This window comes from Eupeodes corollae, chromosome X, assembly GCF_945859685.1.
Source record: "Eupeodes corollae chromosome X, idEupCoro1.1, whole genome shotgun sequence".
Lineage (NCBI taxonomy): Eukaryota > Metazoa > Arthropoda > Insecta > Diptera > Syrphidae > Eupeodes > Eupeodes corollae.
Window position 1 is genome coordinate 3,692,889 of NC_079150.1, and position 17,529 is coordinate 3,710,417.

Consider the following 17,529-nt stretch of genomic DNA (forward strand, 5'->3'; position numbering starts at 1 on the left):
TTTTTAGGGGAAGGAAGACACTTTTTAACATTGTTTCGAAGCTCTCTGTTTGAGGATTCTCTTATTCCTCTGCTTACAATTGGAATAAAAAGTCAAATACTGCACATTTCCAAAAATTATACAAATTATTCTGTTTAGGTGGATTGCTTAAACTTAATTTTTATATGAATCAAATCAATTTATTCAACATTCCCAAGATTTGTACATGAAAAGCTGTTTATTTGAATGACAAATTGGTTTGGGATAATGTAGTTCACCCGATGGATAGCAGAATGCAAAGGCAGTGTAAAAGGGAATCGAATGGGTGAATCGAATATATGATCCACGTGAATAGCAGAATAGGGATGTATAAAAGGTTTTTGGTAGACCTATAATTTTGATGTTATTGGTTTATCCTTAATTTTTTTTGTTTAAATTTGTGCTCCTAAGAAATTTCCGGGTTGGTGATATTTTCCCCCCAGATGTTATCCCCAAAAGAAAATCTCTAAGTCCATAATCCCCAAAGTTCAACCCTTAGTCACAAAATCCCCAAAGAGAGAGAAAGTTACAATAGTTAGGTAAACATCATTAATTTCAATTCTTATTCCAAAACAAAAGAAACACGCGGCACTACAAACAACACTTAGGCATCACTAAGCGAGCAATAAAATAAATGATTTAGTTGGGGGTTTTGTCCATTTGTCTTACGTCTCTGGTGATATTATAAAAATGGATTAAATTTGTTTGGGGATATTATCCCGTGGGTATTTTCGTTTTTGGGGATTCAATACGACACCTGAAATTTCCGAGCCCCTATCTTGTATGCTGGAGTTAGATATCGGTAACTTTTGCAGAAATTTTTCCCAATAATAATATCAAATAATAATAATCATAATAATAATAATAATATAAACTAGCATTACTTGCTATGCAATAATAACTTGTTTTGGTGTTGTTCTCTTGGAAAATTAAACATTTCATGTAGATAAAAAAATAGTTTCTTTTTAAGTTCAACAGATTTTTGTGGGCAATATTGTAACAAGAGCTTAGACAATAGACAAATGAAAAACACTATTAATTTCTTATATTTAAAAATATTTAAGAAGTATTCCTTTCGTTGCTGCTTACTGGTGATGAGGAAGAAATCGGTTTGCTTGAGTTCTTTCCTGAAATATAGTTGTTATTTTTACTTTGTAAACTATTTTGGCTGTCAATAGTTGCTGTACTAGCTATGGTATCACGTCTTGGGGGCATACGCTCGTTTATGGCATCCAATCCTTTTGCTTCCGCAAAAGAAGTAATCTTATTATTGAGTGCAAATCCTTCCAAGGCTATAAAATGAGATTTTATAGAATATTACAAGATGTTTATGCTTACACTACATTTTTACCCTCACTCACTCACTCACTCACTCACTCACTCACTCACTCACTCACTCACTCACTCACTCACTCACTCACTCACTCACTCACTCACTCACTCACTCACTCACTCACTCACTCACTCACTCACTCACTCACTCACTCACTCACTCACTCACTCACTCACTCACTCACTCACTCACTCACTCACTCACTCACTCACTCACTCACTCACTCACTCACTCACTCACTCACTCACTCACTCACTCACTCACTCACTCACTCACTCACTCACTCACTCACTCACTCACTCACTCACTCACTCACTCACTCACTCACTTACTCACTCACTCACTCACTCACTCACTCACTCACTCACTCACTCACTCACTCACTCACTCACTTACTCACTCACTCACTCACTCACTCACTCACTCACTCACTCACTCACTCACTCACTCACTCACTCACTCACAAGCTTACCATTTCTTAATGATGCCTTTCCTCCTGACAATGTTCCGGCTGGTAGAGCCCCTGTTGGTGTGAGGCCCTTTAATTCGAGAACAGATTCTGATTCCTCCCTAAAACCAGTTGAAATGAGAATCCGATAAGCGCAATTTTTTGGCGGCCTTACTTTTAATTCAAAACATTACCTTAATATTGAAAACACTCGAGACATCTTTCCAATGGCACGAATTTTGTTTCGAATAACTTCTTTTCTTAATTGCGAAACATTTCCAGCTGTATTAAATAAATAAATACCATTAGGTGGATGCACATTAGTTTTGAAATCAAAAAACTCAAAAACAAATTGCTAATTAGATTAATTATTCAAATTTGACGAAAATCTGATAAAAACTTTAGATCAAGCATAAAGCTTTGACAACATTATTAAACTCTTTTTATATAATATAACCCAAGGCAAATTAAAAATGCTTACCGGGTTTAACTGGGACTAGTGTTATATTTTTCCTGAGCTCTAATATTCACATTGAAACACATTTATTTGGTAAAATAGTAAAATGACAAAATATACAAACATTTAAAAAAAACAGTCAAATAAACGAACATGTTGGTTTAAAAAAAAAAAAATACTAACCTGCTTCCAGTTTATCATCTACTTCAGACACTAATTCATCATCTGAACAAATGCTTAAGATATTCACTAGCATTTCGGTTACCTGGAGAAACACAATGAAACATTTTCTGCTAGTTAAAATTTTAAATATTGATTTATGGTTAGAATAGTAGTATGCTAATTTTGACGGTCATTAAACGGTGCTTCTTAAGTTATAACACATATAAATTTTGAGGCCAGTTCAATAATATGATTTGTTTTTCGACATTATTATAGATTTTGGGTAAGCGGAGCCAGTGTTGTTTCTTACATTCTCAAAGTAAAGAAGGATGTAGAATGTAGACTTAGATAAAGCTATTTTAACACTGTTACTCCGCATTATTTTTAACTTCAAGACTGGAGACTGAATTAGAACCCCGGTATCTAGACGCATAACTCAAGCCAAAATAAAATTATGAATACTAAAATCATAGCTATAGATTACTTACCTGCCCTACTGCTCGACATATCCTAAATTTTTAATATTCCTGCCTACGATAAAACTTCATTGCATTGCCTAGATGTTGTAGATGTAGATGTGCATGATTCCGAGTCGATGCTGGGAAAGGAATCATAATACCCTCGTGAAGTAGTGGTTACCAAACTTCAAACTCCAAGCTTCAAGGAAATGCAAAACAAAAAACTATTTGTATTCAGTATTTCTCAATCTTTTGAAGCCGTAATTGCATAACGTTTATGATGACATATGCCTTTTTGGGCCCTAATAAAGCTTCCTTGAAGACTTTATCCTTTAAATGTTTCTATTTTCGTTCCTAGGTGTACCTGCAAAACGTATCCAAAATAAAATGTACGCCTGGATCGCACGAACTTGTTCATGTACCCAACTAGTTCTTTTTTTTTTAATATTTCCTGTATTCAGATTTAAAAAATGCACCGGTAAAAAAAGTTCGTTTTGATTTCTCAAAAATGTCATTGTTTATATTTCTGATTTATAAACAAATATTAAAATTTGTATCGATATCTCGAAAATGTATCATTTTATTACCAAATTGAAATGTTAGGTGTTTTAAACTAAAATTGAAAATTTTACATATACAGAAAAATAATTTAAAAAAACAGCTACAACTATTTTCAAACAAAATTTTTAATAAGAAATCAAATGGCATTTGAATTTTTGAAAAAAAAAATTAACAGGTGAATTCTTAAATCTTAGAATAGAGAATTTTCCGGACTTAATTAACTTGTATTAATTTTTTAAATGACAATGGGCGTTTATCTTAAAATAAGCTTTAATTTGAAAGCTTATTGAAAGTACATAATTTCATTGTATGGTAGGTAGATCAGAGATATGGTCCATGAACCGTTAGAAACAGGTGTAAAACTTCTCACCATACAATGGAATTATGTAGTAAAAAGAGCTTTTACTTAAAATCTATCACTTTAGTTTAACGACCAACTCAAGAAGCATCGTTTAATAGAATACTTTTTTAAAACTAGATGTATATTAATATGTTGAAATCTATTACGAACCTTTTCACCTACAAAGGGTATCGACCATGTAAATACATCCATGAAATTGGGAAGCCAATAAGGATGGGCAGAACAATTAAACTGTCTTATGTTCATCACATTGTTCTCATATTTAAGCACAGCAGCCTTAAGAAAAGAAAAAAAGGAACACATGGTTTTTGAAAATTTAAGTTTATCCAGTGATGGACTATATAGCGAACTATAATTTATACAAATCTAATTTTAATATAACTCAAGAGAAATTCGAAGAAAATTATTTTAAAATAAAAAATAAATAAAATAGAAACTCACCTTATTATTATAGACGTCTAAATAATTTGGTGCTGAAAATATTGTTATGAGCGAAGGAAATCCTGTTACTTGGTTTTTTCTATACATTCTATATCTGCAGAGAAACAAAAACAGCTCAATAAAAATACAAAAAAAAAAAATACAATTTATAAAATTATAATTTGATCTTGAAAATCAGAAGGTACTATTCTCTATTTGTGATATTTAAATTAAGCTTTAATATAAAATTTACAAATATATACAAACTTACCCTGCATCCTGTGCTTCATGTGCCCTCACTATAGATAGAAGATTGTTTTTTTGTAAAAAGTCACAGCAAGCTCCATAGCTACTCACAAAACAAATATTTATTAAAAGTTCAAAAATTCTAGCAACATTTTACCTAAAAAAGTAAGAACACCCACGAACCGAATTGTGAGAGTAAAATTCAGAGTTTTTTTCGTTTCCAAAATCTTCCAGAGGGTCAGACCAAAGAATGTCACACATAGGTCCATAGGCCGGTGGTTCTCTGAACCTGTCCAGCTTTAATATTTATTTTTTAAATTGACTTATTGTTTTTTAAAAACTTATTTTTCCCTGGTGTGTGAAATCGGCTAAAGTGACTAAAAACGACCAGTTCGACCTGTGTAAGGTGACAGTCTTTTGGAAATAGCATTTGCATTAAATTCAATAGTGCAGCTATTCCTTGATTTACTTTTTTTCTGATTCAAACTCATTCTTTTGACCTGGAAAGTTTGCGGTTTTCGACACAAGCAGAAAAAGGAAAGAAGTCAATTTCATACTTCCTCTGTAAGCTCTTGTTAATTCCACCTTGGCAAGCAAAATATATGAACCAAATTGAATTATATCACCTTACACAGGAGGAGAGCTTGGTGATTAATAAAATTGACTATCAAAACTGTCATAATATCTTATCACCTTAGCCGATTCCTAAACTGATGTTTTGCATTTAATACAAAAAATAAATGTGTTGATTTACTTTTCGTATATCATCCAAGGTATAGACTTCAGGTGATAGTCCTCCATGCACACAAAGAAACTGTTGATTTAATAAAGCGGCCAATGGCAAACAATCAAATGCTTCCATACAAGCATCATATATCTTCTCCGAGTACTTGACTTTGCCTTATATTTAACGAATACAAAAAAATAAACGTAATAACAATAAAAATAATAATGATATTTATGTTTTAGTAATTATATTAAATATTAAAATTAATTACTATGCTTGTTACAATTTTTGAAAATTATTACTATAAAAACTTTTGCTCGCTGCACTATAGGAAAAACTGTTAAGGATTGTAAATAAGAATTCTTCGTCTTGATATAAGATTAATTTTATTGAAAATAAGTGGAAGTTCCTTAAATTCCTAATATCTTAAATTTGTATTATTATTACACTGTCACTGTAAATGAATAACCTCATCACTAAAATCATTCATTGGAATTAAAATATCTGTCATTTACAAAATGTTCTCATTGGTCGCATTCACAAAGCTATTGGCTACGTAGTCAAGGGATTCTGATTGGTTAAATCTAACTACAAAAGTAGTTGAAATTTCCCCTCCGACTTAGTGTAAAAAAATCGGCTACAAAGTTAGTGGAGAATGAATTTGATGTTTCAGAATCAGCTGCTCGGTAAAGACACACGAATTCAAAATGAAATAAATCGTTCAGTATTTAAATTCAAATATAAATCATTCAAATTGTGTCTTAAATTTGATTTTATTGAATTTAAAAAGACAAAAGATAAGTTAAAGTTATCAAATCAAAAAAGTTTCTTATTTTATATATTTGCATTTGTCAATAATATGACAGTTCCAGATTGACTAGCTTTGTAGTGTAGTTTTGTATTCACATAGCTAGTTGAATTTTGACTACGTAGCCACTAGCTTTGTAAATGCGACCATTGAAATCCACCGAAAAATATTTACTGACAGTGACAGATATCTGTCATTGGAATTGTGTAAAATTAGAACAAAAATCAGTGGAACGATTCGTTTCTTTTTTGACATAAACGTATTAGATGTTCAGGAAAATTAATTTCAGTCCTGTTAAATAGAAAAATATTGTTTTAGCAATTAATTTAATTGTGTTCCGGATTGATTTCAATGCTAACTATAACTAGGCCCTTAGCCTAAGAACCATAGCTTAAAAGCTGAATGTATAAAATGTAAGTTTATGTTATTCGTCCTCAATTTACTGTGTTTTGATAATCTGCAGCGACGATATTAACTTATTCATGAGCTTTATTTTTTGCAATAAAATAATGAATAATAATTATTGTGGCAACTTAAATTTTAAAATTAATAAAAATGGAAGGTGTTTAACTGTGAACGCAATAGTCTCCCGGACCAGAGAGAGATTATGAATTAAGTACATTAATTTAAAAAAAAAATATAATAACTTAAAAGTTTGTAAAATTTTAAGGATAGCAAATATCTATAATGCATGTATAGAAAACCTAAAAGTAAGCTCACATAAATACTCTTATCTAACTTGGATGTTCGCTTATAGTGTAGCCAACAAAAGTTTTTGAAAATCTATTTCTACAACATAACATCAAAAGGTCAAGAATCTATATTTTATAAGTTTTGCATATAACTATAATATAAAATTTGAAATTTTGAATTTTCGTGATTAGCTTATTTTTTGCAGTTACGAAAGACTTACATTCTTGCTTAAAGGTGAAGTACTCAGTCAAATGGCGACATTCATGGTTACCGCGGAGTAAAAATAAAGTATTTGGATAACATATTTTAAGAGACCACAAATACAGTACGCACTTGAATTATAAAAATACAAATTAAATTATTCAAAAGTTGTTTAACCAAAAATGTTCATTTTTTTAAAAAGAAATTACTTCAATACTAAAATATCCTCTGTCAACGTAGTCACCGAGAAAGAGATATCTTGTAGTTGCAGGGGGGCCACCGACTTCAAATAACTTAAGTAGATCGTAGAACTGTCCGTGTATATCACCACAAACTTAAGAATTATTAAATTTTAAATTAAAAATTAAATTATTAAATAATAAACAAATATTTAACAAATAAAATAGAGGTTTACTACTTACCTGTAACAGGAGCTTCGATATTAATCATATTTTTTTCGGCTCGTAGTAAAGCAGCACCTTCTTGAATTATACGTAAGGCTGGTTCTTCTTCGATTCGTCCTTCAATAATGAAGTGTTTTTTCAGTAGTTCAAAGTTTGGCTCTCCATTTTTATTATCGAAAATCTCACTACTTGTAAGCTTATGACTTGGAGGATATGGTACTTCTGCAAAAATAACAAAGAAGCTTAAGTTTTGGTGGTATGAATTCAATTCGATTTTAGACATAAAACTCAAGGATTTTTGCGGCTAAAACCTGTTATGGTTTTCCAAATCTATAATCTGTTTCTTCAATATTTAGTTAAAATATTTAAATTATTTCATATAAAATTGGAAAACACGTCAAAAAATGTCTTACAAAAATCTAAAAAAAACGCTCAACATCTACTAGTAAAAGAAAAAGATTTGTACTTTTTAAAATGATCCTACAATTAATTGTTAAGACATATTTTGAGTTTTGACTTAGGCTTTAAAATACCGTTTGTGTGTTTTTAGCATTCTTAAAAGGGCATACATAAATTAAAAACCTGGTGTGATAGAAAAATTCAAAGGCGAGGTTCACATTTAGTGTATCTTAATGCTTTAAAAAAGTTTTGTTTTGTTTGTACAACGGAACGTATTTTTGTCAACCAGTGTAATCGATCAAATCTAACAGGAATTTCAAGAACTGTAGAATTTTTAAATGGGTTTTAATGAATAACAAAATCAATCAGAATTTTTATAATAACTTTCCTTAGTTAAGGACGTTTCAAACTTGAAAACACAATGCGAATTGTCAATATCACAATTAAGTTCTAGGTATGGGTCTTTATTTAAAAATATTACAATAAATATTCTGCCTTCAAAAGATTTAAGCATAAAATTATTATTAAATAATTTTAAGACAAAAGTTTTACCCAGGATTCCGTGATTTAGTCTCTTAAAAGTACAATTATTTGACTTGAGAATAAACAACCAAATAAATGACCATATCGAGAAGTTATATTTTGAAATTTGGACGTTATTTTCAATCTGTCGTTATGATATTCCGTCTGTCTGTCATAACCCCTACAGCCTAAAGCATTGAGTCGGTTGACTTCAAATTAGGAAATTTAAGTTTTTTCACGTAAATGTACAAATGTTTGTGTTAATAATCGAAAATCGATTTTTCTCAAAAACGAACCAATGTTTTTGTTATTCTCGCTTACTTTTTTTTTTAAATTGGCTTCTTTCAATTAAAACTAATGAACCGACTTCAATCATTTTTTTTTCTGCACAATCTCTTATACTGTTTTAGTAATATTTGATAATTAAAAATGTCATTATTTTTATCAGTGATTTTTAGAAAAATATTAAACATTATTTATCCAAATAAGGCATGGGTTTTTTCACTGACAATAAAATTGAGCTTTTCCAATGGGTTTTGGTGGTCTTAATTCCAATTCGACTTCAAAATGAATGTATCATTAGGTTTTTGAAATATTTATTAGTTTTAAAAACTGACAAACACATATATAAGGTTTTTTGTTTCTTGGGGCTATCTTAATTTATGAATTAGCTTTTTTTAGGTAAAATCCGTTATGGTAACCAAATCTTTAATCCCTTTCTTCAATATTCAGTTGAAATAATTATATTATTTCATATTACCTACTTTATATTTTTTCATATACTATTCGAATATCTTCAACATTTTTTATATTGCACCTGTCTTACAAGAATCTGACAGAAACGCTAAAACCATTTATGCTAAAACACTTTTCAACGGGTTGAAAGTAAGTTTTGTTCTTGTAAAGAATCTATTGCCTAAACAATTCTTGTATATCAAGTTTTTTAAATATATTACAAAATATAGTATTATAATAATGTTGAAAACGGGAATTTTTTTTAAACTTGAGCAAATGGTCAAAATTAAAATTTGGATTCGATATCAAGAATACAAATAATCAAATGCAAAGTTCGCTCAAAACTTCATATAGATTCAAGTAAAGACTCATAGGTTATGTTAGGTTAGGCTATAGTGGCTGTCCAAAATGGAAACGGGCACACTTAGGCCAGTTTAATGGCCCATTGTGATACCACATGAATCTTGAGGCTTCCTCCTAAGCTCAATGGAAAAGAACTATTTCTTCCTCTTCCTCGTCCATACAGCTTCTGCAAAAGTCATTTGAGAATACGCCTGGTCTCATGGCGTGATTTTCTATTTAAACAGTGTCCGGTTATGACACCTATTATCGAGCTTATATGCGATCTGCTTAGAAAGAGCAAGCACCTTGAACGTTTTAAATCCAGTGTTGGCCAGATGTTTTTTGTGACTTGACACGTGGTGATGTTGTTCCAGCTGGTGCCTGCAGTCCTCACAACGTCTTGCATTAGCAACAGTTTACAAGTAGCGATTGGTATGCCAGTACATGCCAAACGTGGTAGGATGGACTGTACTGTACTCTTCCTGGCACCCAGCAAAGGTGAAAATTAAACAGTTGTGCCATCTCCATTAGAGATGATCGACAGGAATGGACTGTTATAGAGTTTGTAGAGACAGTGTCCAGTGATTTAATAGCACCCTGACTATCTGAGACAGTACGGATATCAGATGTTGATATCACGTTTTCTTTATGCCAGGACAAGACTTCCTTTATCGCCAAAAGTTCCGCCTGGAACACGCTACAATGATTGGGAAGGCGGAATGAGAGACTTAATTTCAGTCGTTCAGAGTACACACCTCCACCACCCCCTTCTTTTGTTTTTGACCCATCTGTGTAAAAATGGATTGACTCATCCTCCAAGAATGTCCTATCCTTCCATCTGGGAGGTATACAGATCTGTAAATTTCTGTCGAATTGACTCATAACTAATGAGAATTTCCAGGAACTAAGAAAGATACTAAAATGATTTAAATTATCGTTTAATTTACTGCTAAGAAATTTTAGCCTTAAGAACTTAGTTTTTTGTTGTTGTTTTCAACATTTTTAAATAGGCATATTTCGAAAATTTGATGTGAAAAATAAATTTAAATGCGAGATTCGAATTTCGAACATCTTAATCCTCTAAATAAATATTGTTTTGTTTGTGCAACAAAAACAAATTTAGTTTTCTCGACCAGTGTACAGCTCATGAATGCGCCCCTCCTCAAACAAACAAAATAACATCTTATAATAATCTCTTATAATGATGTTCTAAATTTTGTATCTACGAAACACAGCTTTTTGCTATTTCTTCACATGACACGCAAATACCTATGCTTTCCCTCTTTTTACCTAATATCTGGACGGTCGGTCATATAACTGCCTACGTTTTGTTCTTGAACTTATTGAACAAGGCCAAGGACATTTATTATTTAAAAATATGTCTACATTGTCAATGTTTAAACTTTTTTGATATTGAAACTAATTCTATATTTGTAATCTAAATAAGAAAAACTAAACGCTTTCTAATCATAATACTACTTACCATCAACTATTCGCTCTTTTGTTTGAGAATATTTGGTTGGCTTTTCTTTTTGTTGTTGCTTATTTTCATTTTTTGTAGTTGCACTTGTTGTTTTTGGCTTTGTTGTTGTTGTATTTGCACTGTCTTTCACTTGTTGCCGATTAACACTTTTCGCCGCTGCCGCCGCCGCGGCCGAACTTATTTGTGGCGAAGACATTTTACACTATCGTCGCAAATGAAAATTGTACCAATAATGTTTTAAAAGTTTTTCACTATTTTCTTGTATTTTTTTGAAATACAATTTTTGCAATATATTTTTTTTTTTTTAAATTGAGTCCCTAATTAATTTTATCAACTAATCTCGTTGTGATGTGTGATGACTAATGTAATTTTTTTAAACTTTTTTGATTTAAATAAAAAATACTAAAAATAACTTACGAGACTTCGCGTTGCTAACCTTACGCGCGAATTCTGAGGGCTTGGTTATAATATACAAAACGTTATTTACATTTTTATCAATTGAATTTATTTATTTATTTTTTAAACGTATTGTTGGTTGCACGAGAAAAGTTGTCCTTTTAAATATAAAAAAAAAATATATCAAATAATTTTTAACCGAAATTGATATTCAAGTTTTCAATACTTATTTTATTCGCAGAATTTTATTTTTTTATATATCTGCAAAACAGTTTTAGTTTCAGTTTTGGTTTTAATATATAAATAAATACAAAAGATACAAATGTGTGTTTATTTTATCGTTACCTATAATTTTATTTTTTTTATATTATTTCGCGCGATGCCCACAATCTTAATAGAATAAATCTCAAAAGACTGCCACCAAAAGTCATGCATAAAGGCATAAAGTGTGTATATAGAATAAAGCAGAACACATTTTGTCTCAAAAACGTTTCAGCTAGCGTTTTTTTGGGAATATTCATTGTCAGCGTTTCATCAAACAACCAGCAGTATTTTTGATAGACGAAAAGAGCCAGAAATAAAAAGCTTTTTTTATTTTTTTTTTTTTTCAAAAAGAAAAGCCGTCTTTGTTCCTTGGTTAATAATACTCAATACTCAAACGACTATTTTTACACTCTTTGGTAGAGTGAAATAATTGCCTTCGGCCGGCCATTCACAGGTCCGTTTACTCTTTTTCGATCTGTCCATCTGTACGTTTGTCGCCGTCGTGTCCGGTGGCGCGGCATGCACGGCAGTCTGTCGATGTTTTGACCATTAAACCAACCGCCTTGATGTTAAAGTGTATCATTTTTCAAAATCTAATCTAGACAAAACAAGAACATTGGGGTAGCTTAATCTTAATTTTGACCAGCTAATTGTGTTACTCACCTATAAATATTTTGATTGACTAAATAATGTGTGCTTTTCTTTTATCTCGATTTGTTAGTATATCTTTTTATTTAATGTAAATAGGTACCTATACAAAAAACAATTACCTAAATTAAATTAAATGCACCGTTATGTTGATTTGAGATCCTAGTTCGCCTGATAAATACAAAACAAAACCTCCATAAGTTGGAGAGAAAAGCAAATTATTCCAAAATTATTTTTATTTCTAATGTTTCAGCTAAAATCAATGGCGGATCAAGGGTGAGGGGGGTCATGACAACGCTACCCCCCAGGGAGATTATTTTTTTTAAATTTTCGTAGAAATTCCCTTAAATTAAAAACTCATCGTATTGCGTTAATAGATATGACCCCTATTATATTTTTGTAATTACTTATTTTTATATATAAAAACAGAATTTGGATTTTAGCGCCCAATTGGTTGTCATTATTGAAACCAATAATTGGAATTTTTTGTTAGGTCGTTTATGGTGAACATTCAACGTTTCTGTCATTGAAACAAATTTACTGATTGAAGTACAGCAAAATAGTGTTAACACAGATCAAGGGAACGATTCGTTTCATTTTTGAACTTAAAAGTATCAGCTGTTCAGGAAAATTAATTGCCTTTTGGAAAATAGAAAAATAAATTTTTAGCGAAATTCATCGATCAGTATAGTTAGTTTAGTTTTAATGACCTTTAATTCAAAGACAAATGCAGAAATACAATATTTGACAACATTTTTTTTTAATTTAATTTATCGGAAATAGAAACAATCTTTCTAAAAATCAGCATCTCTAATTCTCCTTCTTAAATCTAGTGCACTTTTTGTGTATCTGTATAGAACATCCCAACCACTTTAGCCATTAACACATCTATCAAATCCTCTTTTTCAAGCGTCCTTTCTTCAAAGTACGAATTGCATTTAAAACTGGGCACACTGCAATAAAATGCTAACCGTCTTCCCCTTCCTCACGATTGCATAGATCGCACAATATAGGCAGCTCAGGACGGTGTGGCATGTAGTTAAGATTTATAAGTTCACCTTTACCATAAATACAGTTCTTATTATATCGGTATTACTCCTATCCAAAAAGTATGTGTTTCAGTGAAGCATGTGTAATGAAGACTTAGCTTCATTAACGTATCTGTTGTATAGGTACGGGCCAGATTTTTCCATAATGCTCTGAAATTTTCTCCTTAGAGCAATTGCTCCTTCATTAGCATAAAAATTGAGATCGCATCCGTAACAATTTGCAAGTTCTTGCCCTTCCTTGACACAGTTTTGCGTTGTTTGCTAGAAAATGCTTCATTACAATTTTTGGTAAGCGCCTTTCTTAAATTTCCATAACTTTTACTATATAGTCAAAGTGCAACTTTAGCGTTACCAAAATAAGGGGTGTACATTCTGTTTTTAATGGGAAGTCTAAATATAAGCTTTATACAGTAACGTTGGAACTTTTCGACTTGGTCAAAGTTGGCATATCCCCAAACTTGTGCGGCGTAGAAAAGTATGGACTGGGCAGTTGCTTGTATGATTTTTTGCTTTGAGCTGTGGGATACATATTTGTTTTGAATGCATGTACTCCAAACTGCATTTATTGTGCTTTTTGGTTCCGGCTACGAAGACAATATCGTCAGCATACATAAGCCCTGGTATTGTTATACGGCTAACTTCCACTCCACCCCCAATTCATCCGTTATATCGTTGATGAACATTATAAAAAGTAGCGTAATCAAAACACAACCTTGTTTCACACCCATCGACGTTGGAAATTCATCAGACAAGAAGAATCCATCCCATACTGCTGCTTTATTTGTTCCCGTATAGAGCTCCTATTATATTAACCAATTTGCTGCTTATCCCCGTCCTGTAGAGTTTAAAAAAGAGTGCCTCCCGTGGAATGTAATCAAAAGCTGATTTGAAATCTATGAACAAACCATAAAGTTTCTTTTGTTTTTGGTTATATATTTGGGCAATGTTAAGCAGCGTGAAGATTTGATTATATTATATTTGGCGTTTTTGATGACTTGAATTTCTTTAGCTAGTTCAAATGGTACATCTAGCTACCCATCAATAATATCGTACAGTATATAATTTCCATTTTTAATCAAAGGTAAAAATAGTCAAATATCCATTCAAACATATTTTTGATTGATTGATTTTAATGATAGCTATAACTGGCCCCTTACTGCGTTAAATTTTTTTAACTGAGATAAGACCAAGAATATAATATGAATCGGAAATCCAGAACTATTGCAGCTCAAATTCATTAACTCGACCAATTGACAATCCAAGAGGGGGGGTTGTCATATGAGCTATATCACCTTTAATCTTGACTTAATTGAAAAAAAAAATAATAAAATACTTAATCTAAAAAAACTGTGTCCATCAAAAAAAATTATTTATTACAAAGGTGAATTTTAAATGAAATCAATAGGTATACAATACACGCATAGAAAATCATTTCGGGAACCCGTTCTAATTTACAATCTTCAACAACAAGTCCAAAATATAATTGAAAAATGTAAAGTGTTTAACCCCGGTAATTACTCAATGTACCGTATTTTTTATACAAAATGTAGTTTTAGAAAGGATACTAAAAGATTATTTATTTTTAACTACAATAATGCAAAAATAGTTTCTCCAATACCGCACAAGTCATTTCAGTGAACACATCGATAATCGATCAAAATTAATTTTAAGTAAATCCAGCCATTCGGTGTGAAACATCAGTCGAGGAAGAGAACAATAACAAAGCCGGCCGTCAGAGTATTTTTCGTCAAATAAATTATATCTAAATGTTAAGCACCTTTCTATTCATTATTCGTATAGCGTACGTATTTATTACATTTAATTATTGATGAAATTCTTTTTTACGACTCGAAATAAAAAAGAAACCTAAAATATGTTCCTATTAACAAAGTCAGAACGCATTTAAGATGGCCGCCGTATAATCAAAGGGTGCTCTTATTTGAAATCGTCATTTCGTGAACGGTCATTTCGGGAACGTTCCCGGACATGATTTGACATATTTTCCTTGTAGAAGATTTGTATGTTTTGTTTTCATTATTGTTTATTTAATATAGATACATACACCCATGTTATAAATCAAAGCTTAAATTATGTGCTTTGTTTTATTCTTGTTGATTTTATCAAACTTAAAAAAACGTTCCGGAATTGATGGTTTCTACAAGATATTTAATACTAAAAAATATTTCTAGTAAAGTAAAGAATTCTGTGCGCTGCCCTGTCAATGTTTATTAATATATACATTTTCAAACAGTATGAGCTAAAAGTCATCATTTTAGCTTGCAATTTTTTTTGTCATAAAACCAATTTTGAAATTTGCAACCTTGGTGATTTTGAGCTTTATACAGTTAAGTTGTAAATGTAAGAAAAGATTTCATCCCAACTTTTCATATTAAGTTGCCTTTAGATTCCTGAAACTTAATTCCATGTTATTTTTGTTGACGAACATAAAGAGTGTAAGTGTTTTTTTTTCTTTCAAATTTAATGTTCTATTAAAAACTAAAACTTTTGAGATCTTATAAAATTAAAGAAAACTTGAAGTGAATTTACTTAAGATGCTTTAAAACTCAAACAACAATTTCAAGAATAAAAGTGTCCCAAAAACAGCAAAAGTGACTCTTTTAGAAAAATAATGGCTTATTGATAAAACATAATGAACTGTTCATATCTATTAGTTTTATACAAAAGCTTTGTATCTCTCGAGAACTGAAGTGAAAAGAGATTCTGCAACGTGTAATTTGTGAGTGCAACAAGCTTCTTCCCAACTTATTTCTTTCTTACATTTCTTAAGTTTTGTTGAATCCTTTAAGATCAAAATGTTTCAAAAAGTTCCCGCAAAAGAGTATTTTCTTTATAATTTCTCTTCTTGCATTAGTTGCAATCTACGAGTTAGCAGTAATAATACCTTCCCGAAAATTCCCCCATACAATTCCTTATATCATTTTCTTACGCAAAAAAAGATTTTTTTGGCAAACTTTCTCATTTTCTGGATTTTTGCATCTTTATTTTTGTGGCGTTCATCGCATTTTTAGAAATGCCAAAAAGAACACAATATAATATTTTGGAAATTTTTAAATTAGTAACAATATACATTTTTTTTTAAATTAAAGCTTTTTCAATAGTTTTAATTTAATTTTTAAATTTAATTAGAAAGAAATAATGAAAAGGCGAAATTTCATTTGGACTTATTTGTGTACAAGTATCTTGTCAAATAAACATTTAATACTTGGTGCTTGATCCCTTGCTGTTAATGAATTGATTAATGATCATATTTAATAAATACCGATTTTTGCCCATTCTTCTTTGATGGCTTTCTTGAGGTCTTTAACGGTTTCAAATTGTCGTCCATTTTAAAATACTTGATAAGATTGCCCAAACGTTCTCAATGGGATTTCAATCCGGACTGCAGCCTGGTCTTTAGTAAACTTGGATACATAGATACCCGAGTTATCCTGTTGAAAAATATATTCTGTACCAAATATTTCATCGCCAAGATTTACTGAACTATCTTCTAAGAGCTCTGTATACTTTTAGCTCTTCATTTTGGTAGAAATGAAACAAATAGGTGACTTTCCAAGGCAACTAATGGCACCCCAAACCATTAACGTGCCCCCTCCAAAATTGCGAGCATGCCTCTGCTGCCTTTCAGCTCTTTTATCATGCAAATATTTCTGTCAGCTGTCTGGGCCATCTAAATTGCATTTTACACTATTCTTCGTCCCAGAATTGATACTTCTCGGCAAAACACAATCTGTTCGCCTTGTGACGCGATGTAAGTTTTAGTTTCTGGATTCTTTTAAGGTATTCAAGGGTTGTATTTGAGGATAAAATTTGTCGCACTCGCCTTGTTGACCAAAATGCTTACAATTTGATATGGACTTATCGATTTATTAACAGCGAGACGTCTAATTTTACGAGTATCTATAGGTGTCAATTTTAGTTTCCTACCTGTACTTCGCTCAACTCCGTAATTTTCTCGCAGATTTAAGTAGTTTGCTATAACGGTTTTACCTCTTTGAAGAATAGCTAGCTCCGATTCGCCTTGTTGTTTTCTCGTGTTTCCTGTAAACAGAAGCACGACCTCGCTCTTCTTGTGTTAATGGCTTTCCACGAGGCATTATATTTTAAAAATTATAATAATGTGATAAAATCTATTGAAATCAAATTAATTTAAATAATTCATACAGTTATTTTGACGAACAAACAAATCTGTCTGAAGCATTTTACACCTGATAATCTTTAGCTCTCAAGACACCGTAACGCATTCCTTCCAAGATTCACGAGTATTTAAAAGCTTTAATATGTTAATGTTAATCACTTTTATTTCTGACCGCATATTCCCATCAAAGGTAGATGCATAAAAAAAGAAAAACAATAATTTTTAAATAATATCCACT

General features: G+C 31.3%; 1 protein-coding gene across 6 annotated transcripts; it reads right to left on the reverse strand.

The window, feature by feature from the left end:
- Positions 1 to 961: 961 nt before the first annotated feature.
- LOC129953350 (serine/threonine-protein phosphatase 2B catalytic subunit 1-like) lies at positions 962 to 11,603 on the reverse strand. Of its 6 annotated transcripts, none has more exons than XM_056066474.1 (15): positions 11,520 to 11,603; positions 10,779 to 11,332; positions 7,316 to 7,519; positions 7,103 to 7,227; positions 6,913 to 7,024; positions 5,219 to 5,364; positions 4,622 to 4,761; positions 4,490 to 4,567; positions 4,240 to 4,333; positions 3,949 to 4,074; positions 2,440 to 2,521; positions 2,281 to 2,319; positions 1,994 to 2,081; positions 1,824 to 1,921; positions 962 to 1,310 (listed from the first exon to the last, which is right to left on the reverse strand). In XM_056066474.1, the coding sequence occupies exons 2-15, from the start codon at positions 10,972 to 10,974 to the stop codon at positions 1,078 to 1,080; spliced, it is 1,761 nt and encodes a 586-aa protein (XP_055922449.1). In that variant the 5' UTR covers positions 10,975 to 11,332; positions 11,520 to 11,603; the 3' UTR covers positions 962 to 1,077. The 6 variants fall into 6 exon arrangements, with proteins under 6 accessions (XP_055922449.1, XP_055922451.1, XP_055922448.1 ...); XM_056066476.1 differs by having other exon boundaries at positions 10,779 to 10,980; positions 11,520 to 11,594; XM_056066473.1 differs by having other exon boundaries at positions 10,779 to 11,435; positions 11,520 to 11,534.
- Between the last annotated feature and the right edge of the window lie 5,926 nt (positions 11,604 to 17,529).